Here is a 13,000-nt window from a genome sequence, read left to right as displayed (position 1 = left end):
GGCAAGATAGATAGGTTGAAAGGTTAAATTATACTCATGAAGAAACACTGGTGATACAAATTTAAATATTTAATTTCATAGTTGCCTTCATACAAACATCAAAAATATTTATGTAAGAAAAAATAGCTGTGAAAATTTTGTATTTTCACTGAAGGATTATATCAATATTTATACCAATGAAGACAGAATGTCAGTACAGTATTAGAGCTCCTTATTACATTTAAACTGCCCAATTTATACATGAACTACGCATATATTAGGGTCTGACAGGTCAGAATAACCACACTTACATTTCCCAAAACACTCTGTTCTTTTTCCTAATCATATTTTTTGTTTATAATCAGAGATAAGGTTTTTTATTGCATATTGTTTTATATACCATTCCAAATATTTCGAGGTATTTCTCAAACCCAGATGGCCAATTTAAAATATGCTGTCAAACAAGCTTCTTCAGTTTTGATGAAAAGGAATGTAACCCTTCTCTAGTGTCTAAGAATGCAATCTTAGCTACTGGACATTACAAATGTGGTAATGTTAAGTGGAATATATTCCATAAAACAAAACATGACTATATATTTTAAAAAACCGCTATAAAAACAGGTATTGATATTTCATTTAATCACTTTGATATAGCAGCACTGTAAATCTTTCAGTAATCACTCTATTTCAGTGGAATTTATAAAAACACATATATACATCTGAATACTTTCTCCTGTTTCAAGATCAGCTACAAGTTGAGCCTACTTGTAACACTTGGTAACATTAGAGATTACTTTTTTCAGTGTATAATGAAATATCATATCTAATATTTTAAACAAGTTGATTATACTGATAAAAATTATTGGATAGTAGAAGATACGTTTTATTAATGGGAAGTGTATATTTCATGTATAATATACTCTGTATGCCCAAAAAACAAAACAAAAAATTTAATTACCACTAGTGAGCTTAACTGTCAAAAAATAAAAACAAACACATACCTTCTCCTTTTGTCCTGAATAAGCTGAAGCTCTATAAGGCCAAATATAGAGTAAAATGCAAACTGCACTAAAGTAAGGTACCAGCCATAGGGCTTAAAACCCTCCATTGAAAATATTAATTCCTGTCAAAAGATACATGAATACTGTTAATTTCAAGAAGCAAATTTCCCCGCAATAAATTCCTAAAAACACAACATTTAAAGAAACACTCAAATTACAAGAGTTCACAGAGGTAAAATTAGAGTAATTAGGAGGACTTTCCAAAGAACTAATAATAGATATTCCAGGTATGAAAATCAAGGAAAAAAATAGAGGAGGGATAGCTATGAAGCAGCATTATTCTATGCTTTCCTCAAAATTGAAAGAGTTGCCCAAAACAATGATAAAGGTAGCTGATTCAAGAACTCATTTATTATTCAAAAAGCATATTTCATCAGAAGTCTATCATTATCTCAGGCCTGTTTTTCTATAGGACTATAATCAGTTCAAATCAATAATGCTATTTTTGGAATACTTGTGCCACAGATTATATAAAACTTCTCCTTGTAGAGGAAATGGTTACTTTGCCTAAATATAATGTTAAACCATGAAGTAATACATTAATTGCTGACAACATTCTTAAGAAGTCATTAAGAGGTATTCTAATAAAGTTATCTGGCTTAGTTTAAAAAAAATTAAACTTTCATATATATATTTCAACTGTATTTTAAATAAAGTTTAAAAGGATGAGATTTATGTATACATTTCTTTTCAAAGAAACCCTAAATATAGCCTCTAAATAGACTCTGAACTAGATTTTATAAATGTAAGATATTGTGTTAATTTCCCCAATTTAAATTTCATGTTCAAGTAAGGCTGAAAAGTATTTAGGATTTTCCTGGTTTAACCGTAAAACATGAAAAAACCTTTATTAAGTACTTTGACATATATACAGAGGGTGCCCCAAAAATGTATACACATTTTAAGAAAGGGAAAAACTGTATTAAAATTTTAATAATATATACAGGTAACAAAAGATGAATACAAGTCACGTTTGATTTCTGCAATTACAAGAGGTGCTAAAAGTGGTTACCATCAGCGTAATTTTAAAACAGATTTTCTTTTCTTAAAATGTGTATACATTTTTTGGCACCCTCTGTATATATATAATTTTATTATAAAACTCTATTTTCTTTAAACTATTTTATAATATGCATTGTATGTTAAGTTGGTAGCAATGTCACTTTTCACAAAGTGACAGTGATGTTACAAACATAATTATCAGTGGTTTAATTTTAAAAGAAACTTTGCACACATTAGTTACAATTAAAATCTGATAATCGAATAGAAAACAAATTAACAAAATCGGTACCGTAAATCTCCAATTCATCTTCCTTTGCAATGGCTAACTTTGCTCCCAAGCTACTTGGTAACAATGACATTTTGAAGGAGGAAAAAAATGTTTTCCAGCAAGAAATTCCAATCTTTATTTGACAAAATTTACTATTTTTCATTGTGGTATCTGAATTTTTATATCATCTTCTATTTGGAAAATCAGTTATTATAACTAAGATTTTTAATTCATGTTTTTGTTTTACACTAATACTCTTCATAGCATTTTTATAAGCTAAGAAATAGTCACAAATCACCTTTATTTATACCAACATTTGTATTTCATCTCTGTAAGACATGGAAAAGAGCACACTGATTAAGCTCACTGATTAATGCCACAGAATACCAGAAATATATTGTTTTAAGAAAACATATCACTTTCCTTTTCTTGAATTATAAAAGGTTCTCTCAAGTTAGAGAGTTGCCTACAAAAGCAAATTGGTACTGGCTGAAAATACTAATAAACTGACCGTTAATATTAGTCCATTTAAACACTTTACGCTAGCCTAGATCCTCCCAGCAAGCCCATGTCTTTGAAGGTCAGGAAATTGCTTCTGGTCAAGTGTACACCACACTACGCCACAATGCAATGCAAATACCAGACAAATTGTGGCAATGTTAGAAATGTTTTGCACAGGTGAAAAAAAAAAATCACAGAAAAATTAGGTTCTAGCAGTTTGATTAGAAGAAACCAACAAGAATGAAAACACAATAGATTCTTCAAAAAGGAATGATTCAATTATTACGGAATTAGATACTCTTAGAAAACTATAAAACATCCTGATATGCTTTTGCAATAATGGCCTGTTGTTAAGTTCGAAGAATCAAGAATGAACTGGAATATGGATTTTGTGATATCATTCATTATTATTGGGGAATTATGTTCCAAAATACCAATTGCTACTTGAATCATTCTCTTAAAAACGAATACATTTGCAATTATTACCTGCATTTTGTTAAAATATATTTCAAATTTTCTCATAAATTTTTAAAGGTTGTTTCTACTCCCTTTACCTCACTTGAAATATCTAACTCTGAAATTTTGACCCATTTTCAGCGTTACTTTTAAGCCCTTTTCTACTACTATATTGAAAAACTCAAACTTGTGAATAAACTAGTATCCAAAAAAAAAAATCTTAAACAAAACTACTAGTAAGTACCCTTACTGACCTACTGACCTTAATTTTTATAACTGACATTAACAAATAAATGTTTTTTACCTGTAAATATCCATAAATGAGGTAAAATACAAAAACTCCAGCAACACATATGAAAAATTGTGTAAGTTTGTTAAATCTGCTGAGATTTATGCCAAGAACTACAATGTCATCTATTGACTTGATGTGTGGTGACATTGTTTGGGTTTTGGATGGGACACTTATAGAAATATATTTCCTGGAGTTGTTGAACTTGAGATCCATTGTTCTTATTTCGCTGCATTCAGTGCTTCCAAAGTTGTCTTTGTTGGTTTCTTTTCCTTTTGTCAGTCTTTCTTCTGCTTGCTAAGTCCTAAAGAAGGAAATAAGGAATTTAAGCAAAACATTTGAAGCATAAAGCATTATGCTCCAAATATTTTAAATCACACTTTAAAAATTATACAGGTAAGTCTCCTTCTCTCTGGATATTAATATCTTAATTCCCCTAGTCAAGTGTCCAACCAATTAAAAACAGTATGTTGACTCTCCAAACAATTGATCTTAACCCGGTAAAAACCAATACATCATTAAATTACATACGTAGCATTCTCATTTCCACAGCAACAAAACAGCTAACCTTGCATTTATTTCATCAAAGGAATAAACAAGCCTTCATGTTTTTATATGTAGTAAGGATATAATTTTTAAAGCCCATGATAGTTTATGCATAACATATTCAACATGAATGTCAATCTTTAATTGTAGAAGAGTAAAGAACTGATACTCCTTTAAAATACTAAGACAATTGTAAAATATATTTGCTAATGACATTTTAAAATCAAGTCAAACAATTTTTAAGTTATTTAAAAAGCTAGATTTACCAGAGACTATCACAAGGATAATATGCTTTAATAATAGTATCTCTTAGATAAAAAGAAAATGCTTTTTTTTCCGTTGGAGAAAATCATTTTAATCTGAAAAGTCTTTGGGGGGGCTGTTGTTTAATGGGTATAATAAAATTTCAGTTACACAAGATGAGTAAGTTCTCGAGATCTGCTGTACAACATGGCACCACAGTTAACAACACGGTGCTGTGTGCTTACAAATTTGTTAAGCGAGTTGATCTCATGTGAAGTGCTCTTAATCTCTCTCTCTCTCTCACACACACACACACACACACACACACACACACACACACACGGTACACAAAGAAACGTTTGGAGGTGATAGATATGTTTATTACCTTGAGTCTGGTGATGGTACCACAGGTGTATGGATATGTCCAAACTCATCAATTGTATATATTAAACATGTGCAGTTTTTTTGGTATATCAATTATACCTCAATAAAGCTGTTTAAAAACAAAAGAAAACAGTCTTTGGAATTGTGAAAAACTGGAAAACAACATTTTTTGTTAGCCTGTATTAAAAAAAAAAATAATGAAGGCTCCATAGATGACTTGTTTTCTCTTTGGATTTCTATAAACTGAAAAATGAATTCCACGTAAAGGTTGAAGAGTGAAGAATTATAAAAATTAAAGAATAGAACAAACTTAAGAAAAGTTTGTTATCTTCCTACAAAAAAAATCTGTTACATCCCAGTGGGAACTAAAATTTAGAGTTTAGTTGAGGGAAAAGGATAAGTATAATTTTGATAGTGAATGCTCCTCTGGAAATCTTTTTAAAGAAACTGTCATATGATGGTTTAAAAGAGTAAGAACTAGGATCATCTTTTCCTGGTCACTTGAAGTGGCTAATTTAGAGATTAAGTAGGTCCCAATCAGTAATTTAAATTTGGGGCCAAAGCTTTGAATACAACTTGTCACTAACAATACTCGGCCATCAAAGAGTACTTGTTTTGTAGGGTAACTGCCATACTTCAAACAGAAAGTGTGTAACTTTAAGAAGTTTTACTGTATTTCTTTTCCTTTACCTGTTTTTCTTTATATATTGTTCTTGCTTCCCACACTGTTTTACGGTCATCTCTGAATAAGACTTTTAAGCCCTCTTGTAGGATACCCTTGAGATTTGACTTTCTTTATAAACCTACTTTAAATGATCTTGAATGTAGAAGAAAAAAAAAACTGAACTACTTTCCTTATGTGTAGGCATGGATATAGAGTACCACTCAAATAAATCTGGCCCCACATAGGATATTAAGCTTCCTCTCCCTCTGCTTCTTTCAATCAAGTCTTAAACTGCTCACAATGGACTATTAAACACACCATGGACTTTCATATCCTTGCCTTTTGTTCATGATGTTCTTTCAGCCTGATGTCCTCTTTCTCTGGGTCAGGATTTGAAGATGAGCTGCAATGTTCCATCCTTTGTGACACTGTCCATAATTCCCCGTTAGGAGAGAACGGAACTGGAAAGGCAAGACTCAAATCTTATTTGTCTTTGCATTTTTGGTATCTGGCCTACTCTGCACCCAATATTCAGATAAAACAAATAAACTGACCATTCTCCTGGATGCCTTTCACCTCAGCTTGCAATCCCTCATCCTCTACCTAAATATGATTTTTAAAATGTACTGTGGGGGTGGCAAACTTGTGGGCAAAACTAAAAATCTTATAGAAAACAGAGGATGGGAGGAAAGTAAAAATAATGATTATATATTTACTGAGAGAGGAAAAGAGAGAGAGAGAGAGAGAGAGAGAGAGAGAGAGAGAGAGAGAGAGAAATGAGAGAGAATAAATAAAATTTCTAGAAGACCTCTGTTTCTGGATTTTATTGGTATGAAATAATTTCTCCTCAAATCACCTTCTGGTGGGATGTTTGTAATTTAGCAAAATGCCTGGCATATTGCAATGACTCAATGAAATTATACCTGATAGTATGAGGAAGCAGTATGGCATGGTGCCTTCCCCATATCCTTTGGATTTTGACAGATCTAAGCTCAAGACCCGGCTTTGCGACTTGTCAGCGGAGGAGCCTTTGCGCAAATTACTTAACCTTTCTGAACTTCAGGTTCTGTCTCTTTAAAAGAGGGGTGAAAAAAAAAAGTGCCTATCATAGGATTTTTGTTAGGACTAAATGAAATAACGCAAAAGTGCCTGGCGTATAGTAAGACACCCACTCCATAAATGTTAGCTATCATTATTAAACTTTTTAGAAATATTACTAGGGTGCTAATGGTCTGCTGAAGCAGATTCACTCCTTTGATGTGCAGCTGGAAATTTGAATCTGGATTTCCAACTCAGACTTCTCTCCTGAGATGCGGCTCTATATTCCAAAGTTCTTTCTTGATACCTCTACTCAGGAGCTCCATTGGCACCTCATTTTAAAAGTGCCCAGAGCTTAATTCATTCTTTTCCTCTCTAAACAAATCTGCACTTCTTCCTATAGTCCCAATCCCACTTAATGATATCAAGCTAAAAATTGGAAGTTATGTTAGATTCCTTCCTTTTCCTCACATTCTATATTTTGCTAAGATTTCTGTTGACTCTACATCTATGTATCTACAATCTGTTCCTGACCCTAACGTCAAGCAACCGTTTTCTCTTGCCTAGATTACTAGATTAGCCTGTTTATAACCTCTTCTCCTTTTCTGATACATCTTTCATACCGCTCAACATGAATTCTGATCAAGGTGCACTTCTGATTAAGGACCCATGAATTACAAACTGGTTGATCCTCTGAACTCTCACAGCACTTTATATGTATTTTTATAAATACTTAAATCATAATTGTATAACTTTTTTTGTTCTTATGTCTGCTTCTCTTACAAGTTTATGAAATGCTTAAAGGAAGAGATAATGTCATCCTCATATGAAGTTCTAGCACATAACAAAAGTATAACACATTAAAGGACTCCCTTGCACTAGTAAGCACAATTTGATCAAAAGTATTCCTCTTCTTCCCAATTCTTTGCCACTTCTAACACCTACTGACAATCTTATGAGCCACAGATCTGTGCCAGACATGTAGTTAAACCCCTCCCTCACTGTCACTTCTTGGACATCTGTGCCAACATACTGACCTCTCTACTGAAATTTCCCACAAAGCATCTAAAATGAACATGGAAATCAATTCATTCCTCTGCCTACTTGAGCCAACAGCACCAGAAAGCCTGCTCCTTAAGACCTTGCATTTCAAATGCAGTTTTATTAATCAGAATATCACTGGTCAGATCATGTGCTGAAGAAGGAAGACACTAAACTGATACCCAATAAACGTTTGCCCTATCCCTTCCATTTCAGCCACTAATGATATTAACCAACATCCAAAGAAATTCGGCAAATGTCCTCGTGGTGCAGGGAAAAAAACACACAAAAAACCTCAAGCATAAAAATCAAATTAGTTTTCAAGTTAAATGATCCACATTTTGCTTTGCTTTAGAAGTTTATAGTGACCCTTGAAACTAAGTATAAAAAAACCCATGGCTTTGAATCACCGCCTGAGGCCTCTTCCTAAAGTCAACACAGATATTTAACTTTAGTTACTTGACAATAAAAATAACTGTTAAAATTGAATAAAAGGTAGCATTTCTAGTACATAGTGAAATTTAAAAATTATAAATAACTGGTGATGATGGTAATTTACAATGACTTACTGAAGTCAAAACTATTTCAGATAGTTTCTTAATCTAGTCTTTTCAAGCCTTTAGAATAAAAGTCTCCCACTATAAAAGGGCAGAATATGAGGAAATTGTCATTTCAGTGTGATCATACACACTGAATTACAGAATCCTGAAAAAAGCTTGATTCTGTAATTTGTCACACTCAATACAAGAATCTTGCCATTATATCTAGATTAACTGGACTCTAAATATTAATCATGACCTACAGGGTATAATTATAAAACAGAGAAAAACAAGATTCTGTTTCAGTTCTTTGTACATACTTTATTACACAAAGTTCAAGAAACCGTGTGCTAATTTTTGAAGGCTACTCTTTTTTTTTCCCCTAAGGGGTAAAGTTAAATTTAGGATTTAATATATATATATATTAAGAAATTAAGTACAAATAACACTTATCTAAATTATTTTCAAATGCTACTGTCTCCCTCTGTTCCAAGTCCCAAAGTATTCCAGTTCACTTAGAAAATGTTTATCCAAAAATCAATTCTCAACACACGAGATCCTACTGTAGAAGAAATGAATATGTCCAACACTAAAAAAACTCTCTTAGCACATCAAATCACCCCGCCTTCTTTCAATATTTAAAAGAAAAATAAAATGGTGGGGGAGAGAATTAAGCTGCAAAGACTGTAGGAATCGGCATAACTTCTAGTGGAAGTTTATGACATGAATTTAATAACCTGGCAAGAACAATCACACTGCAAATCAAGTGAACAGCCGAGTACCCTATTTAACGCAGAACCCGGAAGTAGCTCTTAACTGAAACGCAGCCTCGGGGACACTAGGAGACTGACCCTTCTCCACAGGCCCGACTGTAGTCTAAAAGACTCCCCACCCGCACGCCCTGTACGTGTCCCCGTGCCTGCGAGCCCACTGACCCAGGCCCGAGGGAGTTCTCTCCAGCCAGAGTGCGGGAAGGGGACGAGGAGCAGCGGATGCGCCTTCCGAGAAAACACGCTACCAGTTACCGTTCTTGGAAAAAAGAAGTTACCCGTCATCACAATCCCGACCTCATTCTCTCGCCACGCACGCTCACTGTGTATGAGGAAGACGGGCAGTATCAAGTTTCTCTGGGGAGAGGGGTTCTGGGTCCCAAACAAGGAGAAAGGCCCGCGGCACGTCCACTCCACAGCCGGCGTGTCACCTGGAAAGATGACCCCAGCCTGCGAGGCGCCAGCCAAACAAGGCGTCTCCCCGTCCCAAGGTCCGCTGCTATCACCTCCAGCTTCTCCTCCTCTTTGCCTACTGCTGCACTTCCCACCGCGGACGCCACCTTCACGCAAGGTGCTCGCTTTGCCGGCGCCGAAGCGCCACTTCCGCCTATGTGTCCCTGCGCGCGTGCGCAGTTGCAGACCCCGCCCCATTGTCGGCTGTGGGTCGTGGGGGGGGCGTTGGCACGGTTACCTCTCGCGCATGCTCTCTATCCTCCGGGACGCGAGTTAGAGCGCAGCCAAAGTGAGCCAACGATGCGAGGACTGTGCTTCTCTACCCACTAAAAAGGGAGTAGGGACGGCGATCTCCGATCGGGTTGATCGGTGTTCTCATCCTTTGATCGGTGATCCGCTTGTTCCTGGGAGGCTCTGAGCCTCCGCAGCCTCCCGGGTTACAGCGGCCTGGTGCTCTCCGGCCCCCAGCCCCGTGAGTGCCCAGGCAGGAGCCCAATGCTCTGCACTGACATTTGAGAAGGCGGCCAAGTGGACAATGTTGCACCCGCATTTGGAAACCCTTGGGGTTCCCTCTTCTCTCTGCTTGATCCAAATGAGATGGAACCGTCACCGTAACTTTCTGTGCTTCCATGTTCTGGCCTTACTTACACCTGCTTTCTGGTGAAGATGTTATAATTCAGCTTGTAGGTACAGCATCCTGGTCCTTGAAATATAACAGAAGTATTGCCAGCATTGTTTTGACAGTGTCACTTATTGCTCTAAATGTAAATCCCATAGCTTGACCAGCCATCAAACTCCTACTAAATAAACATTGACCCTGCATTTAGGGCTACATCTACAATTACTGGGATATAATGGTTTGAAAACCAAGATGGGATAGGTGATGAGTTGTTTTTAGGCAACACAAAAATGACGTGGAAGGGAAACATTAATGTAACAATGCTAGAACATTTTTGAGTGCATTCTTTGGATATCCAGAAAGGAATGTATTGGATTAATATATATTAGAATCCAGTCGGGTATGTACAACTTTTAAAATTTCACAGACATTATACAGAAAGGGCAGCATTTGTGTTTTGTATTGGATGTTAGGGTTTCTGTTGAAGCACAGCAGATATCTTCCACCGTAAGGGTGTCTGGCTAGGCATTTTCATTTAATCCTTACCAACTTCGTCAGGTCAATGTCATCAGCATTTTACAAATGTTGAAAGAAAGGCTTGGAGAATTTAAATTTCTTAAAGAAATAGTAAATGACAAAGTCTTTCAATGATGCCATACTGTTAGTTGAATAGTGTGGATTTAGGCATTTAAACAATATTTATCGAGCCCCTATTAAATGGACATGTACATAGGTTATATACATAATCCATAAATTACAAGTATGAGCTCCCTGCCCTCATGGCATTATGGATACACATGAAAAGGTAAATGCCAGTATAAAACATTTTACAGCATGTTTTCTATAAAATGTTTTATATGAAACAACGTACAGTACAAGAAGTATCTGTTCATGCATGTACAATTCAAGTAACTTTCTACCAGGTCTTTCTACTTCCCTTATTTCTCTACATCTGAATTCCATTCAGCAGCTAGAACGATCCTTTCAGAGCCTGTGACAGAATATACATTTCTCTGTTCAGAATTCTTTTATGGCTTGGCATTTTATTCAGATTAAAGTTCAAAACTTATTGTGGCGTCTAAGAAAGAACTTGACATGGATGGACCACATCCACAGTTATTGTATCTAACTCTCTCTAAGCATCAGCATCAGCAATCTGGACTTAACTATTCCTTCAGCATGGAATGCTCCCTTCCCAGATATCCCTAAGACATGCTTCCTCACTTTCTTTGCGCCATTGTTCAAAGGTAACCTGATCAGACAGTTTTTTCCTGACTACTCTATCTAGAAGAGCTAACCCCCCCCCACACACACACACTGCATCCTGCTTGTTTTCACAACAGTTATGATCACTTTCTACATATTTATTGTCTGTCTCCCCCACCTCTTTTGCCTTATTGTAGTTTTCCACAAGAGCAGGAATTTTGTCTCCTTTATTGATGGTTGTATGACCATCAGAGTGCTTGACACATAGTCTGCACTCAGTAAATACTTAGTGAATGAATGACTTAAGATTAAGTGTCAAATGAGTGTTAAGATAGTAGTATGGAAATTCAGAAGAAGTAAAATATTGGCTGGAGTGGCTTAGGAAAGCTTCCTTTGGAAGGCAGGACGTAAATAATTCAAATGGGTTTGGAATGGGGAAAAGAGGAGAGAAAAAGGGTAGCCCAAAATAAACAGAGACATTAGACAAGGTAGTAATTCAATCTACAGTAATGCTAATATGCTGATCTGTAAAAGCATAACAAAAATAGGAAAACTACTAATAGCAGATCTGTGAAAATTCACCTTGCCTCACCAAGGGCTAGTTTATAATTTCCCTTAGCGAGATAGTTTTTTAAGGCCATTCTGTGTGCTTCACAAGACGTCCTGGTGAAATTAAGTTCTGGTTGCCCACAGCAGCAACTTCAATAACACAGTCCTTTATCATCTTTTATATCTTTCTCCCCATTCCTTCACTGCTGCTTACTAGGATAACCTCCCAAATGATCTGACCACACACAAGTGGTTGTCTTAGGTTATGCTTTGGGGGGAAATCAAGCTAAGAAAGTTGGTATAGAAGAAAGCCTCAAATGCAACCTCTCAGGTCTCTGCAAGTGGGTCACTCACCAGTCAGATGGAAACAAGAATACCTCCTGGTGTGCTATGGCATCACAATTACTAAGGCTCTTCTTACCTGTGATGGATAGAAGATGAGCATGAAACAATCTGCATGGTAGTGCTGGCATTTGAATGGGAAATGGTACTTATAAGTATGAGGAAATGTGCTGGCTTTTTTTCTTTTTAATTTTATGGTCAGCCAGCTATCAACTCAGGGTTCACCGCAAGAGCTGGAAAGCCTCCATATCAGTATTTAAAGAGACCTTCATCTTTTGGAGCCACAGGACAGACTGCTAAACATCCAGTTCAGGAGTTATTTATAAGGGTGATTTCTATGCTAAAGTCAAGGCCCTTATAGGGGAGACAGGATCCCAAGACCTAAGAAGGGGACGGTTGTGTGGGCATACTAGGAACATGAACCCCTAAATTTCCTTGAGCCCTCTGGGCTGGTAGAAGTAACTGCTTGTTCAGTGGAACAACTTTCCCTCACCTGAACACCATGGAAAGACCTCATCAGAGACAGGTGCCTGACAAAACCATGTTTGTACTCAGGGTCTGCTCCAATCTCCCCTAATTGCATCCTCACCAAAAACTAGTGTCAGCTCTCAGTATAGCCAGAGTGGGGAAGTGCAGCCCCCCTTTTGGAAGGAAATAGCTTTGTCACACCAAGAATCACTAGATCTAGCTTATATCAACTGACAGCAACTAGGAGAACACATGCCAGAATCCAGGAGTCAATATTGCAGGTACTGGACTCAAGGAGGCGGAAAGGATACAAAAAGGGATTTAATGACATAGGAACAATCTCTGTGACTCAGAATTTCATAGCTGGGGGAGGACACCTAGAGTTAATCCCAACGCCCTGTTGAGACAGTTCTTTGAAGCTTGAATGCAGAAAGCCTACAGTAAATGAACCAGGGATAGTGAAATGGCCTTGACAGAATATTGAGGGAGGAACCAGAAGCCTTAGGGAACTGATATAGTTGGAATGAATGTATTATGTGAGAACAAAGAACCCAGCATCTGACCATGCTCCCTGGGAAGGCT

The 13,000-nt window shown here is 36.5% G+C and overlaps 1 protein-coding gene across 13 annotated transcripts in view; it reads right to left on the bottom strand.

The window, feature by feature from the left end:
• SLC35B3 (solute carrier family 35 member B3) overlaps positions 1-9,392 on the bottom strand; it is a 38,733-nt gene extending 29,341 nt beyond the window's left edge. For 2 of the 13 annotated variants that reach the window (XR_012497329.1, XM_074335245.1), the window contains exons 1-5: positions 9,060-9,389; positions 5,733-5,854; positions 4,731-4,838; positions 3,572-3,860; positions 981-1,102 (exon numbers count right to left, since the gene is read on the bottom strand). Coding sequence is in view for 12 of the 13 variants with exons in the window: in XM_074335245.1 (XP_074191346.1) it covers positions 981-1,102; positions 3,572-3,772 (323 nt within the window). In the remaining variant the exon portion in view is untranslated. Of the gene's footprint in view, positions 1-980; positions 1,103-3,571; positions 3,861-4,730; positions 4,839-5,732; positions 5,855-6,316; positions 8,926-8,946 lie in introns of those variants that run through there. The other 11 variants (XM_074335253.1, XM_074335246.1, XM_074335247.1 and 8 more) reach the window with 11 other exon arrangements.
• Between the last annotated feature and the right edge of the window lie 3,608 nt (positions 9,393-13,000).

The sequence above is a fragment of the Rhinolophus sinicus genome, linkage group LG06, assembly GCF_036562045.2.
Source record: "Rhinolophus sinicus isolate RSC01 linkage group LG06, ASM3656204v1, whole genome shotgun sequence".
In the NCBI taxonomy this organism is placed as follows: domain Eukaryota; kingdom Metazoa; phylum Chordata; class Mammalia; order Chiroptera; family Rhinolophidae; genus Rhinolophus; species Rhinolophus sinicus.
The sequence above is the reverse complement of the archived record's forward strand: the minus strand, read 5'-3'. Positions and strand labels throughout refer to the sequence as shown.